Source organism: Lucilia sericata, unplaced genomic scaffold, assembly GCF_015586225.1.
Source record: "Lucilia sericata isolate MDLA Ls3-8-SP2 unplaced genomic scaffold, ASM1558622v1 Contig000120F_arrow, whole genome shotgun sequence".
NCBI lineage: Eukaryota > Metazoa > Arthropoda > Insecta > Diptera > Calliphoridae > Lucilia > Lucilia sericata.
Genome location: NW_023994152.1, coordinates 446,352 through 465,999, shown reverse-complemented (window position 1 = coordinate 465,999; position 19,648 = coordinate 446,352). Strand labels below are relative to the sequence as shown.

The 19,648-nt window shown below is 34.9% G+C and overlaps 3 protein-coding genes across 9 annotated transcripts; 1 reads left to right on the top strand and 2 right to left on the bottom strand.

The window, feature by feature from the left end:
* The first annotated feature begins 4,591 nt into the window (after positions 1 to 4,591).
* On the top strand, positions 4,592 to 5,639 carry LOC119600761 (ribosome maturation protein SBDS). Its single transcript, XM_037951262.1, has 2 exons — positions 4,592 to 4,823; positions 4,886 to 5,639. Exons 1-2 carry the CDS (start codon positions 4,693 to 4,695, stop codon positions 5,514 to 5,516), a joined length of 762 nt encoding a protein of 253 aa, XP_037807190.1. The 5' UTR covers positions 4,592 to 4,692; the 3' UTR covers positions 5,517 to 5,639.
* Positions 5,520 to 7,832, bottom strand: LOC119600760 (IST1 homolog). 4 transcript variants are annotated; one of them, XM_037951258.1, is made up of 6 exons: positions 7,496 to 7,832; positions 7,040 to 7,428; positions 6,667 to 6,980; positions 6,390 to 6,473; positions 6,127 to 6,189; positions 5,520 to 5,875 (listed from the first exon to the last, which is right to left on the bottom strand). In XM_037951258.1, exons 1-6 carry the CDS (start codon positions 7,675 to 7,677, stop codon positions 5,657 to 5,659), a joined length of 1,251 nt encoding a protein of 416 aa, XP_037807186.1. In that variant the 5' UTR covers positions 7,678 to 7,832; the 3' UTR covers positions 5,520 to 5,656. The 4 variants fall into 4 exon arrangements, with proteins under 4 accessions (XP_037807186.1, XP_037807187.1, XP_037807188.1 ...); XM_037951259.1 differs by lacking the exon at positions 6,127 to 6,189; XM_037951260.1 differs by lacking the exon at positions 6,390 to 6,473.
* Positions 7,833 to 9,972: 2,140 nt separating this feature from the next.
* Positions 9,973 to 19,216, bottom strand: LOC119600786. 4 transcript variants are annotated; one of them, XM_037951332.1, is made up of 10 exons: positions 18,567 to 19,216; positions 18,119 to 18,252; positions 13,715 to 17,146; positions 13,502 to 13,616; positions 12,547 to 12,659; positions 12,265 to 12,490; positions 11,998 to 12,193; positions 11,448 to 11,929; positions 10,645 to 11,378; positions 9,973 to 10,574 (listed from the first exon to the last, which is right to left on the bottom strand). In XM_037951332.1, the coding sequence occupies exons 2-10, from the start codon at positions 18,233 to 18,235 to the stop codon at positions 10,254 to 10,256; spliced, it is 5,736 nt and encodes a 1,911-aa protein (XP_037807260.1). In that variant the 5' UTR covers positions 18,236 to 18,252; positions 18,567 to 19,216; the 3' UTR covers positions 9,973 to 10,253. The 4 variants fall into 4 exon arrangements, with proteins under 4 accessions (XP_037807260.1, XP_037807261.1, XP_037807263.1 ...); XM_037951333.1 differs by having other exon boundaries at positions 18,765 to 19,216; XM_037951335.1 differs by having other exon boundaries at positions 18,143 to 18,252; positions 18,765 to 19,216.
* Positions 19,217 to 19,648: the final 432 nt, after the last annotated feature.

Sequence of the window (19,648 nt, the reverse complement as noted above, 5' to 3'; positions counted from 1 at the left end):
TTTACAACCCCATACTCTATGAAAAACAATTGTGACACAGGTCTTTTTCTTGTAACTTTGCACCCCGGCAAGAACTTGAGCGACATATCGCACGTAAAATTCGTACTTAGCCAGTCAGTTGTCTGGGAAAGGCCAAAGAAAAAGGATAGAGAAATACAGTGTAGACGATGTCAACATTGGGGTCATATGGCAAAAAATTGTAATTCAGACTATAAATGTGTGAAATGCGACCAACATCATCTGCCTGGTGAATGTAACCGGAATAAAAACGACAACTCAAACCCAAAATGTGTAAATTGCGGCGAAGAAGGTCACCCCGCAAATTGGCGAGGCTGCACATTCTACAAAAATTATGTGTCGAGAAAAAAACAACGCCTACGTGAGGTTCAAGAAATTAAAAGTGCTGCTAGCAGCAACGTCAACAAATATATTTCATCAGCAGTTAATCCAGCCAAATCATTTGCAAGCTTTTTTCATAAGCCATCTGCGGACAATAAACCTGTTCAACCGTCAATTGTTGAAACATTTTTAAAACTTGCTGAATTTTTTCTCGAGCCAGAAGAGCTAACTCTAGAACAAGAACTCAATAACTTCATGAACGAGTACAAAAATAGGCCAAAAGTAGAAGCCAAAGGGGAGTTCCTGCGGCTTCTTAAAAAAGTTCAACAAGTTCATGGGCCATAGAATCATCAATTTTTTAACATTTAACGTCAGATCTCTCTTAGAGAGAAGTCGTCAAATAGATCTCACTAACACCCTTAACAGCAACAAAATAGATATCTGTTTTCTACAAGAATGCCATCTCCGTAGACAAAAAAAAGTCTTCTTGAATAACTACAACTTTATCTATGATAACTCCTCCATTGGAGTAGCCATTGCACTTAAAAATAACATCTCATACAAAAGAGTTGGTATCGACGACCTAAGTATTCTGGGAACATTTTTAGAACTCCAATTGAAAATAAACAACACAACCAGGAAAATCCTGGTTGGATCGCTATATGTAAAATGCAACACTACTGCTAATAATTTACGCAATAGTTTGGACAAAATACTTCTAGTGGCAAATGGTTTCGACCTATTTCTTCTTGGTGGCGATTTAAACTCCAAAAATCAAGCATGGGGTGACAGTACTGGAAACCAAAACGGCAATATTTTACAGAACTGGCTTGAAGACCATTCGTTGGATATCACAAGGATTTGTCATAACAACCCGTCATTTCCAAGCGCGAATTCATTTCTAGATCATTACCTCATAAGCACTTCCTTGATGAATAATGACACCCCCAACTACAGGATCTCATCCCTCCCGACGTTCTCGGATCATTTTCCATTGAAATTGGAAATTAATATGAATGCTTCGGATATATTACTTAATAACCCCCATTACTACACTTCCTACAAGAACACCGATTGGAAACGTTTTCAACTGGACTTAACTATCAGTTCTAATATTTTAATGCCACCGAATAACAGAAATTTGGAAAACACTGAAATTGAACAAATTATAGTAGAATTTAATGAAAGTTTCAAGTCTGCTCATGATCTACATACAACGAAAGTAGAAATTAAGAACGGCAAATTTTTATATTCCGACAAAATTAAAAATTTTTATAAGATTAAATATAGATGGCAAAGGGAATTGAAGAAAATATATCATCGCTATGGAAATAGACTGAGTAACGAATATAATATACTTTCTAAGCAAATACAGTTGCTTAAAACAATTATAAAGGATCTTGTTAATATGGAGCAGGCAGACATTTTTAACAACAAACTAAAACATATCAAACCCGGACCTCATGCTTTTAAACAGGTATATAATATTGTTGGGAAACATAAATCACCTTTTTGCCACAATATCTGTATTGACAACGTTACGGTAACCAACAGTGATACATGTTCTGCGTATTTTAAGGAATACTATTCCAACATATATACGGAAAAACTTCCTGTTAATCCGGTGGCCGATCTTGCTCATCGTGTAGGCTCGCATATTGAGAATATATCACACCATATATATTCTTTCAATAGTGAGTTCAACTCTCTAGACAATGAGGATGCGTACCATTTTACAAATGTCCACAACATTAAATCGATCATATCGAACATAAAAAACAAAAAATCCAGTGGCCTCGACGGCATTTCAAATTTCTTGATAAAAAAATTCCCAGACCCAACTATTGAGCTTTTGACTATTCTCTTCAACAACTGCCTCAATAATTGTTACTTTCCACGGGCATGGAAAATAGCGAAAATTTTGCCAATGAAGAAGAAAGGCAGTTGTAATAGAGCTGAGGACTTCCGTCCAATTTCACTACTGTCAAACATTGGCAAACTGCTTGAGCATGTAATCAAATCAAAACTTGAAAATGAATTTCTGATCGAACCCATCCCATCATATCAATTTGGGTTTAAACGCCACCATTCCACTCAACACGCCCTAATGAAATTCCACGATGATGTAACTGTGAATCTGAGGAAAAGATGCTGTACTCTGGCCATATCACTGGATATCGAGAAGGCGTTTGATTACACATGTCATAAAGGCATCCTGTATAAACTGGTAGAACTCGCTGTAGATCCATTTATTGTTAAACTTTTTAAAAGTTTCTTTACAGACCGACAATTTTGTGTTCAAATAAAGGACAGTATTTCCTCGTGCGGGTTTGTGAACAGTGGTGTACCACAGGGTAGCATTCTTGCTCCATATTTATTCAACATATTATTGTATGATTTTCCGCATACAAAAGATAACTCCACAGCAATCTTATATGCTGACGATTGTTTGGTTTACAGCCACAATGATTCGCCATTACAAGCACTGAAAAACACCGCCGCACATTTGGGTTCTATCCGTGATTTCTACGACAAATGGGGAATTAAGATAAATGCTGCAAAATCGAAGGCTATATGTATTAGAAACGCATCGGGCAAATGTGCAGACTACGTGGTCCCCCAAAGTAAATGCCTACTTCTCACACTAAATGGGATAGAAATCCCAATAAAAGACAATATAACATACCTTGGAGTTAATTTCAACAAACTTTTTAAGTTTAACTGCCATGGACGAACACTTCTGACAAAAACTAAACGCATTGCTTCGATGTTCTCTAGGTTGCTGAATAGTACTTATTTTCCCAAAAATACTAAACTCCTCCTGTACAAAGTGGCAATAAGATCCGTCTTAACATATGCTTTTCCAATATGGTTTTCCATATCTCCAACGGTTGCGAAAGAGATAGAACTTCTGGAAAGAAATATTTTACGTAAATGTATAAACCGCAACTTTAAAAATCATACGGAAAGATTTTCCAACTCATTCATCTATGAGACTGCTTCTGTGACTCCATTTTGCAAGTATGCTCTAGCTCTACAAAGGAAGTTTGTGGACCGTCTCGCTGATCATGAGAACCATCTAATGAACGAGATTTTTGCGGCACAAAGGGATATCAGCTGGCATAACCCCTATTATCTATCTCCTGTTGGAATACTCAATGAGAATATTATCTTGGACGACGCCATCTACGAACTGCCAGATTTCTTCAGGAAATCCGACCAGGGGACACACAGGGGCTGATATTTTATATACACTTTTTTCGAATTTATCTGTGATATTTATACATACATATATGTGATATTTTATATACTTTGTTTACTAGATTTTGGTACCATTTTTTAAGGTTACGGGTGGTGAATTGTATTATTTTCTCTGAAAATTCTACTTATTGCCTTCTAAACTGCTTTATGGATGGTTTATTGGAATCAGATAGAGTCCGATTTTATATCTATCTCTGTAAGATGAACTCCTTTCGGATAATTATATTAATTTGTGATCACGATCTGGAAACCTTTCGGTTTTAATTGGTTTAACGTTCTGTTAACTGTAAATTTTGATTTGTTCAATTTCACTGTTGTGTTAACGTTACTTGACAGTATTGTTTGTATTGTATATATTAGTTTTGATTATTGTATTGTTTATTTATTTTTAACAGACATAGCTCTGTTAGTCAACATAAATGCCGCGAGCAAGCATTGACATTTCATAAAAATATAATGTACACATAGTGTTACATCTTCCATCCATTTTGCAGGCTAGTAGCCATTTCAATTCACCGTGTATTAGAATAAGACGAATATAGTTCTAAGAAACCTTGTTACATATATCTTTACTCTTATAAGATTTTCGTAGTGTCAAAAATGAAATAAGTCTCAATAAAAAATTACTACTACTACTTCTACTATTTCCTGAAACACACACACTTATACAAGCATTTTTGTTAATTTTCTTAATTCCTTTTCTACTCCAACAATTATTTGTAATATGATTTTAATTAATTTTATTATTGAAATTTTAAAAATGTTCATAATACCCGTATTTATTGCAGTTTATTTAACGAATTAATTATATTTATACTTGTGTAACTTTATTAAATTAACGAATTTTTACGTTTAAAGAGAGACGTGATTTGTTGCAAATTCCGGCGCAAGTTTACGGTTTCTCAACTGATTGTCTGTTAAGTGTTGCCATAGCTATTTGACAATTGGAAAATATTTTGACATTTATCAAACACATGTTTTTTGTTTTGTTTCTCTTTCGTTTTAATTCCATAAAAAGTATTTCACCAACAACACAAGCTTTTTGTAAAAAATATTTTTTTACATTTTTTTTAAATTTAACATTTATTCACCATGTCTAAAATCTTTACGCCTACAAATCAAATACGTCTTACAAATGTGGCTGTGGTAAGATTGAAAAAGGGAGGCAAACGTTTTGAAATAGCCTGCTATAAAAATAAAGTACTTTCCTGGAGAAGTAATGTGTAAGCATTTACTTATATTACAATATTACAAATTATATTAAAAATTTAATTTTCATTTAAAGGGAAAAAGATATCGATGAAGTTTTACAAACACATACCGTGTTTACTAATGTCTCTAAGGGACAGGCCGCCAAGAAGGAAGAACTAATGAAAGCATTTGGCAAATCAGAGGAAACTGAAATTTGCAAAGAAATTTTAATGAAGGGTGAACTGCAAGTGTCAGAAAAGGAAAGACAGTCAGTGCATGATACACAATTGAATAGTATCATTAATAGTGTGGCTGCCTTGTGTGTTAACCCCGAAACCCGGAGACCTTATTCCTCTACCATTATAGAGAAATCTCTAAAAGAAGCCCACTTTTCAATTAAGCCAAATCGTAATAATAAACAGCAAACATTGGATGCCATTAAATTGCTCAAGGAACACATGCCCATTGAAAGGTCCCGCATGAAGTTGAGAGTCTCCTTTGCGGCTAAAAAGGACAATGGACCCAAGTTAAAGGAATCTATATTAAAACTCAGCACTGCTGTGGATCATGAAGAATGGGATGAATCTACTCTACACATGACCTTATTAATTGATCCCGGAAATTATCGTGTTATTGATGAATTGGTACGCAATGAAACTAAAGGCAAAGGTTTGGTTGAACTTTTGGAACTTAAGGAAGTGGTGGAAACAGATGAAATTTTCTAAACGTTTTGTTGTAACGTTTGTGTTTATAATTTATTTACTCTTTTTTATTTTATTTTAATAACAGTATGGATAAAATATAATACGTTTTCTTAAATAACACTTCATAGCAATCAACTAAGCATATATTAATTTCATTTTACTTATTTGCGTTTTTTAAGATTTTCAAAACGTTTGGATAAATCATCAAAATCAATGTCATCGTCGTTATTATTAGGCTTCAATTCATCTGTAGGAATATCTGGCAAATCCATGGGAACATTTGGTAACTGCGGTATATCCATGGATGGAGGTGGTGCAGAGGGCTGCACTGCTGGAGGAGGCAGTTTACTGCGTGGTTGAGGCTTTGGCTTATTAGCGTTCTAAACAAAGAAATGAAAAGAAACATTTAAATATTACAGATAAAGAAAAATATACAGGCTTATTTCGAATAAAAACTCCCTGGGACTTTGTCTCCCCTCTCTTACCTAAAGCATATAAAAGGGAACGAACTCCCAGGGAATAATTGTTCGTAATTTGCCTGATAGTAATTTGCTTAAAAGTTAAAAAAAAACAGCAACAAATTTTAAAATAGGAAAGTATTGTACAAGTTTTCGTTTTTAGTAAAAGCTACCTGTAGATTAACAGGATTAATTGAAGAGTAACGTGGTGGTGGATCATTGTGCATTTTTTGTCGCTATTAAAAAAAATAAAAATGTAAAACAAAAGGATAAACATAAAATATTATTTACAAATAGAAGACACAAAACAATTGGATTAGTGCAACAAAAGTGGATGAGGTATGTGAGTAGTAAATATACACAATGATCTAATAACGCACACGCTGAGCAGATAACATTAGTAACAAACACGCACAATAATTACTGAAAAACCTACCAAAATACTTTCATCAAAACCAGCTGCCTCTTCAACATTATTATCAGTTGCTATTGAAGCCTGTAAATCCTGAGAAGCTTCCTCCTAGCCGTGTTAAAGTTAGTTAGATTAAATCATGCTAAATGAGGACTTCAAATTTTGCTTACAAAAAATGGTCAACAATATTAATTAAAAAACACACAAGTGCTTGTTGACCATTCTACAAAATTTGCAGCACATGCTGACATGCCAACTCTGGTAGTTTAAATTAATCATAATTTTCCAACTCTTTACTTACGTTTATAAACTGTGTATTCAAATCCTTGTGTTCATTGTTCATTGGTGGAGAAGTGGGTGGTATGTTATAATTGAATGGTGGAGGTCCGCCAGGTCCACCTCCGTATGGTAATGGTGGAGCCGCAGTACCTCCGCTTCCGCCACCAGCACCACCGCCAAAGGGTGGATAGTTAAAAGGTTTATTAGATGGTGGTTCTGGCATATGTGGTAATGGTGGTACCGTTGGATATCCTATAAAGCCCATTTGAGGTGGAGGACCAGAACCTCCGCCCAAATTATTGCGATCTGCCAAGTCTATGAGATTTTGATCTCGTCCTATCAATAAAGTTTCAGTTGCAAAATTAATGTTTTTGAATCAAAGCTCATTTTTATACCTTCTTTTTCCTCATTTAGTACTTGTGGATCAGGTTCATATTCAATGTTATAGTTCTTGGCGATTTCAATTAAATATTTCTCCACCAATAGCTTGGGAGGAGCCTGTAGTTGCAATTTATGCATTAACTTTTCAGAAACATGATGATCACCGGTGGCAGTTCGTGCTCTTTCAGCAAATTGTGGACCATACTTCTGAATAAATATGTCGGAAATCACCTTCAACTCGGATATATCACTTTGCAAACGGGGACACACCCATACAACACTAGACACAGCCTCTGCTATGCCGTCGTCCAGCTCTTTCATTTGGGTCACCAAGCCAAATCTGGCCAGTAGTAAGTCACAATACATTTCAACTACTTCCATGGCCTCAACCAAATAATCTTCCCTAAAATGTATAAAATTAGAAATGTTTTTTTACGCGGATACTAAAACTATCTGCATTAGTTACTTACCTTATAATATGTTCAACACGTATCCTTGCCCTTTCGGTTTTTCCATTGGCCAAGAAGTCAGCAATTTCCTTGCGAGATTTTTGTGCAATTTCTGATTTTTTCTTTTCCAATAACTTTAAACGATTGACGGCCAATCGTAGGTTGGTTTTTAGTTTGGTATAGTTGGGACCACTGGAGAACATGTTTAGTCTTTTAAATTGGAATTAATTTCACTTATTTTATTCCACCGATAACTTTTAACTTCTACTTGTTTTGGATTTCAGAAAACAAATAAAAAATCACTTGTAAAAAAGGTTCAATTAAAAAATAGTGACTCATTAAGTTATCCACTGTTTGTTGTGCATAGAGAAAGAAAAAGAAAAACAATACTGAAAAATTACTCAAAAGTGTATTAATATTGACGTCACAAAAAGAGAACAATACTAGGGTGGCCACTGCTACAAAAATTACAACAGAGACACTACTTATTTATTGAAGTAAAGGAAATCATTATTAAAAATGCATCTTAAGTAAGAAAATGCAACAACATTAAATGCTAAAAACAGAAAAATATTTAAATTTCTTTTTTTTTTCTAATATATTTTTGTTCTATTAATAATTACTTTAAAGTTCTAAATGGTTTTGGAGGTACCTGGCCACCATGGTTTAATAAAAACTCTTAACAAAACAAATAAATCAAAACATTGAGAACTTTACACCAAAATACAGCGAATGAGAGAGACAAAGCGAGAGCAAGAAATTTTACTTAAATGTACTCAACTAACAAAATTAAAACTAACCTCACTTTCTTCTGTTAAACACAATTATGAAACATACATGGTGTTATGTTTTGCATTAAGTTTTAACTAATTTCACTAAATTTTGAAAAGTTTTAAAAGAAACTAAGTTTATTTCAAAACATTACATAAAACAAATTTTGTTTTAACTATACATACGACTTAAAACAACAACAACATAAGTTAATTATTTGTAAATGTTTCAATCATTATGATGTACCATGTATGTTTCTTATTTCATTACTCGCTTTTCACTACATACATGTTATGGAGAATGTTATGAAAGCAACAACAAAGATGAATACTAACAACAGCAACAACAACAACTAAAACAAAAAAAAAAGAAGAAAAACCAGCCTATAAAATAAAAGAGACAGACAGCCTCCTGCTTAAATGATCTAAAGTGTGAGTAGTGTGGGGGGTTGTTTATTTTCTGTGTTTGTACTTTTGCGTATGTGTAGTTGTTCGCTGTCATTTAATTTACATGCAGTTGTAAATAAAAGAAAAATGCCAAAATAAAAGACAAAGAAGAAAAATGTTAATAGTAAAAAAACATTTGTACAGTGACAGAGTTACTCGTTTAAAAATAATGTAACATACCTATAAATGTATAGATAAGGAAATCATTGTAAATTGTTCTTATAAGAATGAATGGGTTTTTAAGTTGTAAAATGTATTTTTGTAAATAACTACATATTTTTTAATATTAAAATATATATGCAATAATATACAAGCACACGTTTTACATTTATAAATAAATAGATTTTGTAAATTATATATTTTTTTAAGTAAAAATATAATATAAAATTATTTATTTAAGTTCTAAGAGATATTATTTTTATAATTCTTATTCGCTAAATATAAATCCCGTTTTATAATGGCATTGGTAAGAAGTTGGCAACTCCTACATACAACAACAAAGTTGTTATAAATGAGCGCAAATAAATCACTATATAAATGAGAGAGCACAAAATGGTAAAATAAACAAGTAAACAACACTCACTCACTCATACAATGTTTCTCAATGTAAATACAATATGAATGAATAACCACACTTTTATGTTTTTGTTTTGTCTACAACAGAAAAACATACATGATGAGTATTTTAAATAGAGACTTGAAAATATCAAAACGAAAGTTATACATGGTGAAATCTTGTTAAACTTACATTGTCTGTTCAAAATAGTTGAATAAGATATGTATGAATGTAGATGTGAAAAAAGTTCTATTTAGTCAAGTTTAAATAAAACTAAAGTGAACTGTTTTGTTCATTGTAAATGTCATGTATTTTAAACGTAGTTTGTATACATGTTAGAAAAATGTTATGAAAAGAGAATCGAGTAATAGTAAAGACAAAGCGTAATTGCACAATTGATCTGTAGATTGAGTATGGTGGGGGTAGTTTCGCGGAAAAAGAAACAACAAAAGGGAAGAAAATAAAAACAAAACCATCAAACGTCGCACTAGAATAATTTCAACTTCAATAATAAATGGTCCAAATGAAAACACGGTTTTTTTATTTATATGAATAAATTTTAGTTTATTTATATTTTAGGTTATAAACTAACCAACCACTTGTTTTAATTATTTTAACACAGTTTAAGTGGTTCTTATTTGTTGTTTGTTTAGTAGTTAATAACTATTATTTAAATTAATCAAATATTTACAGTAATTCCAAAAAAAAGTATAAAAACAAAAATATAAATTTTTTGAAAAAATTTCTTCTTGTTTTAATAATCTTTTTCGTTCATTCAGTCCTACAATCTACGAGATAATACAAAAAAAGAAAATAGGAAATAATAATAATAAAGAAACAAGGCTTAGAGAGTATTTAAAACTATGGAGATACGTTGAGTAGTAACAACAAAATAAATGAAGATGATGATATTTAATATTAAACGATAATGACGACAATGACGCTTAACACACAGTGTGAATGTGCGTGAAATTATGATGAAATCGTACAAAAATCCTTGAGTTTATTAAGACTCGACTTTACGTATTTTAGCCATACTACTAGTGCGTTGGTGACTTGACGTCGCTGTTGACGACGTTGCCGGTGGTGTTCCACAAGTGGTAGCAGCAGCATTTACTTGGGAACTATTTAAATCATTGCTTCCGCCTATTTGCATTCGTCGTTTAACGACGATTTTACGTCCTTGTGTTGGAACTAAAGCAGCAGCAGTTGTCGTAGTTGTAGTAGCTGCAACGGTGGTTGCTGTGGTCGGCATTTTAATAGGTGTCTTACTTTTACTGGTATCATCTGTGGAAAGTTCATCCATATCCCCTGTGGTATTTTCCTCCTATAGCGAAGGTTAAAACCAATACATAAGTTAATTTGAAATTTAATATTCGTTAATGTCTACAACTTACCTCATCATCATCTTCCATTTCTTCTTCTTCAAATTCAATATTGTAACCCTCTGGTTCGACCAGCTGGCCATTAAGCGTTGGAAACGGAATTTCTGGCAATATAATTTTATTATTTGGCCCATTGCGTTCGTTCATTAGCTTTTGCAGTAAATTCGAAATGTCTTCACGTTTCCGCGTCACAGTCAAGGTGTCAAACCATTGTGCAAGTTGTTTTATCGGCACCCGATAATCACGAATCGGATCCTTAAAGAAGTGCTCAACATACTGCAACAAATAGAGGCCACAATCAGTAAAGTTATTTTGCTGAGGAACTTTAACGCAATGTCCCGGCATATTGTCCTTGTTAAAGGTATGCAACGGAGCGCCGGTCATTTTTATTTTGTATTCACACGTAAGATAGTCACGTAGAGTGGCAACAACACGACTGCGAGATGCACCCGCCAACGAATCGAATATTAATATAAGTGGCTGTTTAATGGGTTGGTGGGTCGATGTAGTTGCGGTACCCGGTATTAATGGAGTAGCCGGTTGGGAACTATTTAAAGTAGTGGACGATGATGTATTGTCAAAATCACTGTCCTCCGATGCCAAATCACTATCATCACCTTCAGCTTCGTCCCGCTCACTGTCGTCGTCACCAACACCGCAAATCTCACTTAGGACACTGGCACTATCACGTTTCGATAAGGGTGTGATCGTTGTATTACCAATTTGCAAGGACACCTTTTTGCCTTCTTCAAAAACAAAAGAAAGAACAAATATTAAGTATTTTAGATGATATTGTTTCGACTGAGGGTACTTACTGTTTTTCTTAATGGGTTGCAATTCTACAGGAGTATTTGTATCAAAGGTAACCGGACCTTTAAGACGAGGGAAACATATGATGGCCAAAAACCAATGCGACTGTTCATTGATGGGTATAACAATAAAATCTTTTTCGAAAAGATTTACATTTTTCGTCCAGTTTTGTACGCGTGCATGACGCTTTTGGGCCGGTGTCAATTTACCCCCATCCTTATCATGATGCGTATGACGTGTTAAAGTGGTTAAACGTTTATAGAAAAATGTACTGAAAATGTGAGTACGTTCCTTTTGAGCCTCAGGGATTACATTATCGTGAACCCATTTCAAATAGAAATCAATAATAATGTCGTTCAAATATTGATCCGTCGCCAGACACATGTAATCTTCAGTGTTTATTGATATGCCGCCTTTTCCTGGAGGATATATTAGAAGTTGTCGTATTTCATTTGGTTGCAATTGTGTTGTTGTGGGAATGTTTTCACTGAAAGATAAAAAAATTAATTACATATTACTATTTGAGTTTGTATTTTTCGATTGTTAAAGCATTACCTATTGTTTTTATTGTTAGCCAATTTTTTGTCTGAATCAGCAGCTCTTTGCAGCAAGTCTTGTGCATCCGTTTCAGAAATTTCATCAAGAAAGTCCCATATAGAACGTATAACACTTTTGGCTTGCTCTGATATGATATCAAATTGTAAAATTATTTTACGTATTTGATAAGGACCATTAGCAGAAAAATAAGTAACTAAAAACGACAGAAAAGGAAAGATTGTATAAATTAATTATATTAATTATAAGTTAGCGCCTTTTACTTACCACCGTCCAAATGTTTAGCAACTTCTGTCATATTTAACGATTTCTGTATGTACTGGGCACAATTACGTAAAGTGTAGAAGCACAGCATGGAATTGGCCGAGGAGCTTTTGGAAAAGTGTGCAATAATCTTGACAACCTCATGTTTGTAAATATTTAAGGCAAACATTTCACTTGGATTCGTTTCCAAAGGTGCTACAATACGTATACCCAGTGAAGTAATTATCACCTAAAAAACAACAAATTTCTTATTGGGTCATTTACTTTGTATGTAAACACACTCACCTGTTCCGAGGGTTCAAAACGATAAGTTCCAAATCGTATTAATTTGCATGCCAGGCTGCAGCTCATCTTATCGGCACAATTTGTAAGATCAGTAACGTCCCCACGAGTAAAATCTATAACCACAAGACAAAAATTGAAAATGCTTGTAAATTTTTTTATACTTATACACAAACACATAAAAACGTGTTACAAAATTTATTCTCTGCAGGGAAAATCGATCTTTTTTTGTTCCTATTAATCTCTATATACTTTAATTACCATTTATATCCATTGTTTTTCTAAACAAAATGTACAATATTATTAACCAAAATATTTAAAAAAAATAAGTTATATATTTTAGCTAAAATTAACAATGCTTTTTAATGTCAGTCACTTTTTTATTTGCCTTTCAACATACATTTATCTCAATTTTCTTCTTCTACTAAGCAAAAGCAATAATGGCGTCCAAATGTCAGTGTCATTGTAAGGCCACCTAGCGGCAAGTAGCGCAAATAAACAATAAATAAGGTTATATTTGACAAAAAAATTCCTCTACCACTGCATGTTACTCAATTCAGTGTTGCCAGATTACAATATTATTTAGCAAATTAAAAATGTAGATTTTTTGTGAGAAAACAATATTTGAAAGAAAGTCACGTTTTAACTGTACAAAATTTGCAAAATGGATTTAACTCAAACGTTAATTCTCAGAATTATATTTTTTGGAAAAAAATATTGAAATTTATATACACTTATATTGGTATGGTATCATTTCCCATAATTGCAATTCACAAACGCACTTTGATTTAAACGATACATCATTACAGTCAAATTTTTAATTCTACTTAAGTAAGTAAGCAATTCGATTTTCATTTCAAAAAAAAACGTTCATTTTCTGTAGCAGGAAAATACGAAAATTACATTTTCTATCGGAATGAAAATCCGCAAATTTAATGGAAAGTCTATTGACACTTACCATTGTATAATGCTGTTTCATCAGGGTCTGGCATATTTGGTTCAAATGAGAATGGTTTATATGATGCCAATGATGCACTGGAAGATGTATTTGAAGGTTTAGCTAAAGCTGCCATCTGCAAAAGACAAATAAATATATGAACATTCTATTTTTCGAAACATTTAATTTAACAGGGTAAATGGCATAAATATTATAAAACAGCAAACAACTTACATTGGAATTTCCTTTATTTGAAGATTCGTCATCCTCTTCGTCACTGCTAAGTGTTAAAATAACTGGTTCAATTTCTGCTGCTCGGCGACCCGAACGTGAACCACGTCCTCTTGCCGATTGAGAACCTCCCCGACCACGTGTGGGTGGTGCCGGTGCATTGGGATTGTAAGTCAAAGATGATTTTCCTCTTTGGGCCGCAGTTTCCGAATGGCGTTTCTTTTCAATAGGCGGTGCCGTTGACGACGGAGTTGGTGAGTCGGCAGAGCCCGAATTATTTGAATTAGCAAAATTGCTTCCTAACGACGGCGATGCAGTAGCTTGTTTAATAGGAATCTTTTTAGGAGGTTCCATAAAAACACGTTTACAGCGTTCGCATTTGGCATGATCATAACCGCTAAAGCCACAACTCTGACAAATGGCGTAGAAGCCTTGAATAAGTTTACGCTGAGGCAATTCTTCGGTGGCTTTAGAAGTACTTGAAGCCGCTGAAGTAGTTGCTGCATTGGCAGTTGTTGCCTGTTTTGAGTTGTTTGGTTCCTTCATGGAATTTTCGGTGGTTTGTGCAATATTGGGTGCCGTCGCCGCCACAGTAGCTGCTGTCGTTGCTGCTGAATTATTCTGCGCATTACCTTCGGTAGTATTTGTTCCTGCAGTAGCAGCAGCAGCTTGAGAACCTGTTACAGCAGCCGCTGCATTTTGTTGCATACTTTCTTGTTGTCTACTTATTTGTAGACTTTGTTCTGCTCTCGATATCAATTCACTGGCAGATTCTTGTACAGAAAATCCAACAGTTACTACAAAATCTATATTAGCTCCTGGATTCTCCACACATTGTATAGTAGTGCTATTATCGAACGGCACTCCCACCTGTTCCAAAAGATCCTGTACGGTACACGATTCTCTAGGCAGAGTAAATGTAATCAATCGTTGCTCGCCAGATACCAAAATAACCAACATTTTTGCGCTGTTGCGATCCTTTTCAGCCATTTGTTGACCGGCGCGATTTTGTAGCACGTGCTGTGTCTGTATTTCATAGTTATTATGCGATGTTTGGTACACGGAAGAACCAGCTGGAGGTCCGCTAGGAATCTGCTGATTTGTAACAGAGCTGCTTGTTGCATTAGCTCCTCCAGCTACACTTGTTGCCACACCACCAGCGCCACCTTGTTCCTTACTCACTATATGCTTCTGTGGGGCAACACGGGCGACTGGTACGCTGTGTAGAGATTGGCCAGCTGCTGGTAAAGAAATTTTTGCCCCGCCTGCCGTTTGTTGTAAAGGTTTGATACTGCCAGCTGCAGCGGCATTTTGTATTATTTGATTGCCACTAGCGTTGGCATTACGTTTCTTAAATTCAGCCAATGACATGCATGTGCCATTTTGAGTTCGAATCATACGATTTTCGTCATCATCTTTGGCGGTATAGTATGTTGTTAGTGTAGTGCCACTAACTGGTGTTGAATTGCCGCTGCTAAGCACTGTTGTTGGACTTTGATTTGGAGCACCAGCCACTTTTGGTTGCTGAGCATCTTTTTTCACAAATACCGCTTGAATACTATCTTCCAAGTCAAGATCTCCCAAACCAGCACCTCCTCCTCCAGCACCTGCTGCGCCTGAGCTAGATGATGATGGTGCCTGTTGACCACTCTCTGATGGACTCTGTTGATGCTGTTGCTGCTGTGTTCCTATGGCGGGAGATCGAAACCGACTTGCCACGCCCGGCATTCGGGGTTGAGCTTGCACTAAGTGGACCTGCTGGTGTTGTTGCTGTTGAACTGTGAGATTTGGATCATTAACTTGTGTTCTGTAAACTTGTCGAATGCCCTGGTTCGGAAGGGATTGGGTAACTATTTTTCCTTGCTGTAGTGTTCCCAGCTGTTGGTTATTGCCCAAAATGGGAGAACCCCTTCCAGCTGTTACATTTGCAGCTGCACCGCGAGCTCCTCTTCCTCGACCCCTTGATGTTGAACCAGCCGTAGTGCTGCAACGAGGCCGAGGAGTTCGTAATATTTGACCTCCTCCACCGCCAATAGCGCCGGCAGCATTAAAACCCGGTCTTATTTCTGCTCTAGCAACTCCCGCCATACCGGGCATTCGTGCTATTAATGTGCCACTCATCGCTCCTCGTCCAATCTTACCTCCTCTAGCTACACCAGCGCGTATGATTGTTGTACCATTTGGATTCGGTGCTTGTGTCACCATTTGCGTTTGTTGCTGCTGTTGTTGTTGTTGCAACTGTATGTGTTGTTGATGCTGTGGAGAATTTTGAGTTGGCTGCTGCTGTTGCATCAATGTCTTAGGCATTTGGTTGTTTTGAACTTGAATTTGTTGATAAACAACATTTTGTTGCATTTGTTGCTGAGGTGGGGGTGGAGGCGTTTGTTGTTGAGTCTGTTGCTGTTGATGTTGGGAGGGAACAACACGTGCTTGCTGCACTAAATGAGTTGGATTGTGATGCTGCTGCATCGTGGTGTGTGTCGTCTGCAATATGTGTTGTTGCTGATGTGTTTGTGGCGATTGTCCCATCACCGTGTGTTGCTGCTGTTGGGGCGACTGTTGTTGGGTCGAGTATAGAACACGATTATTATAGATGATGCGCTGCGGAGGCATTGATTGCCTCATTATTAGTTCTTGTTGTTGGGGCTGTTGGATTAACACCTGTTGTCCCGAAGGCTGTTGAACTATTAGCTGTTGTAATTGCTGCGTTTGTTGCGGCTGCATTCTATAAATAATTTGGGCTTGTTGTTGGGTTTGTTGCTGATGGCTTGGTGATACTTGATGTTGCACCTGCACCTGTTGCGGATGATGTTGGGGACTTTGTAAAATATGTTGCTGAGTTTGTTGTTGGGCCTGAGGCGGCGGTGGTGCTTGATGAATCATTTGCTGTTGATGCTGAGGGTGTGGTTGATACTGTTGCTGCAATTGCTGAGGCTGTTGTTGTATATATACTTTCTTCTGTTGTTGCTGTTGTTGTTGATGCACCAACTGATCTGTTGTATAGTAGATTTGCTGTGGCTGTGCTTGAACATGCTGTTGCATTTGATGATCTTGTGGTTGCATATGTTGCGGCTGCTGTAGCGTTTCTTGTGGCATCTGATATGCAGCTTGCAATTGATGTTGCTGTTGTTGCTGCTGTTGAGGGTCTAATACTTGATGATGCTGTTGATGCATCAATACTTGTTGTTGCTGTTGTTGTTGAGGAGCTTGTTGATGTTGTTGTTGAGTTTGAGCTTGCTGTTGCTGGACTTGTTGCACTTGTTGATGTTGTACAGTCTGGGCTTGAGGTTGATTCATATCTTCGCCCAAAATGGTGTAATGAGTTCCCGCTTGAGGCGGTTGGTATTGCGTAGGCGTTCCTTGTGTTTGATAGACAACTTGTTGAGGACCATCATTTTGTAGAAGAATTTGTTGGGTTTCATCTAGAACAATTTGCTATATTTTTGAAAAAATAAAGAAATATAATTAATTTCAAAGTTCGGGTAATATACAATCAATTACATTTTATTATTAAAGTTAGTTTATTTGCTTAAATGTTGTTTTATATTTTTTAGTTCCGATTAAATTACGTTTTCGTAACTTATACCAACTTATATCTACATGTAACTATTTACAAGCAGCTGTTTTTGCTAGGAAACTCATTTCGAAACAGATATCAGCAAAAACTTAAATAACAGGCTGCCGAAATATTGGTGGCAATCCCTAACATAGCAGCGCAGAGAAGATGTTGAAAGAAAAATTATTATACTAATCCGTTTTCATAAATTGTACTTAACATTGAGAAAACTTTCATTCTTTTCAATTATCTGCCGGTCCACACTAGGAAACTTTTTTTTGGGAAACTTTTGATTTTGCGTGAGAGAGAAAGAATATCATTCATCTCTCTCGCGGTACGGAATTTCCCGTACTCGGAAACTTGTTTTGTTATTCTTCTCATTCGTACAACAACAAATCAATGCAATTAATACGTAGTTTCTGAAACAAAAGTTTTCATGTGTGGACATTAAGGAAACTTCAAAAGAGAATTAAGAAAAAGTTTCTCAACAAAAGTTTCCTAGTGTGGACCAGGTCTATGAAAGCAAACGGTGTAGATTTCGACCAAGTCACCCCTGTAATTGAATGACCTCTGTGCAGCGACTGTTTGTCGGGAAGGTGAGCAGTCAATATAAATAAGAATATACATTCACAATCCTAACTGCCATATTTTGGGCTAATTTTTTTTACCAAAAGATCTATGAGTTCTGCAACTATATTCCCAGGAAAATACACATGTATTTTCGAATGAAATCTATCATAAATATAACATACACTTTATCATTCGAGTTCGATTTAAAATTACGATTCTACATTTTAATAAAAAAACAAAAATCTTAATTATATGAGGTTAGTAATTTTAAAACTATGAACCTGAGCTCTATTTGGGTTACTGACACCAACATCATCACTGGCCACATGAACCACTTGGACATCAGCGTAGATTTGTTTTAGGTCATCAAGATTTTGTATTTGGTAATATTGGGCCATACTGACTGGTGGCAACACTGCATTGTAAATGGGAAGAAAAAAATACACATACAAATGTTGATTATTGATGATATAAATTCATTTATAACAAAAAGAATTTGTTTTTTTATAATTTACATTATTTATGCTTAAATTTCACTATAATAATAATTTTTAATTATTCACTATTACTGCACAGAATTTAGATTTAATACGAAATTGAAAAGTAAAAGAATAAAATTAAAAAAAGAAGACACTTCAAGCAGCCATTAATAAAATGATATAAAAGCAAGCAAACACCAAAGAGATGAACAAATTGATTCGATTTTTTGTAAATGGATATAAAACAAACCTTTTTATGCAAAACTTTTTGTAATATTTTTAATTCGTTATTCGAATATCACTCTTTTATTTAACACTATTTAATGCACTTTTAACATTTTTTTGGGTTGTAAAAATTTCACATAAATATTGCATAGATATTTTTTTAATGAAAAATGGCTTTCTTTGACTTTAGAAATTAAATATGGCGTGTGGCTCTACTACTAACATTTCGATATGGGTTTTGTACGCACACACAATCAACAACACTCATTGTCATCATTGTACGGCAGCTCCACAGGGTTGTACTGTTTACAATTTCAGCGACACCTGGTGTCAGCTAGTAGAGTTACTCCAGTAATTTTCTTATTTCTGACATTTTCTTACTTCTTTTTTATTCACATTCTTTCAAACAAGAGTGGGACCACTAAATTATATACATTTATCAACCGTATTCCGTGGTACCACTAAATTGTTTATTCACTAGCACCAGTTCTAACATTTGCATTATCTTGAACATTTCGTTTAACTTGAACATTTTTAATAATTTATTTGATTTTTCCAACACAATCTATTTTGTTTCAATTGTTTCTAATTTATAACAGTTTTTAATTTGTTTATTTTTAAAGTTTTTAGTTTTTGTATTTGCGAGTTTTAACAACGACACCGTTTTTGAGAGTTTACTTGACAAACTTCTGATTACTTTTGCTTATTTTATTTTTTGTTTTCTATTATATTTTCCCTGTGCCTATAAGAGACCTGCGCTGAATTGACTGAAAACGACTAAGCCTAGCCGCCGATAAAATTTAGAAGCCGCCGTCTTGAGATTATTCACGCAAAAGAATATTTTTTAAAGTTGTTATGAAAGGACTTTAATATGATAACAAATAAAAGTTTCAAATTTTTGAAAAATGTAGAAAATTTTATAATTTTTTAATATGTACATTTATTTGATGTAACTACTTACGTTAATTGGCTTATTATACAATAAATATACAACTTTCCAATCTTTAAATGATTTGTGATATATGTCAATTCGTGAAACGATCCGGACAATATATAACATTTGAAAGAGCTATGGAAAACCTTTTCAAGATGTATAATGTGACCACA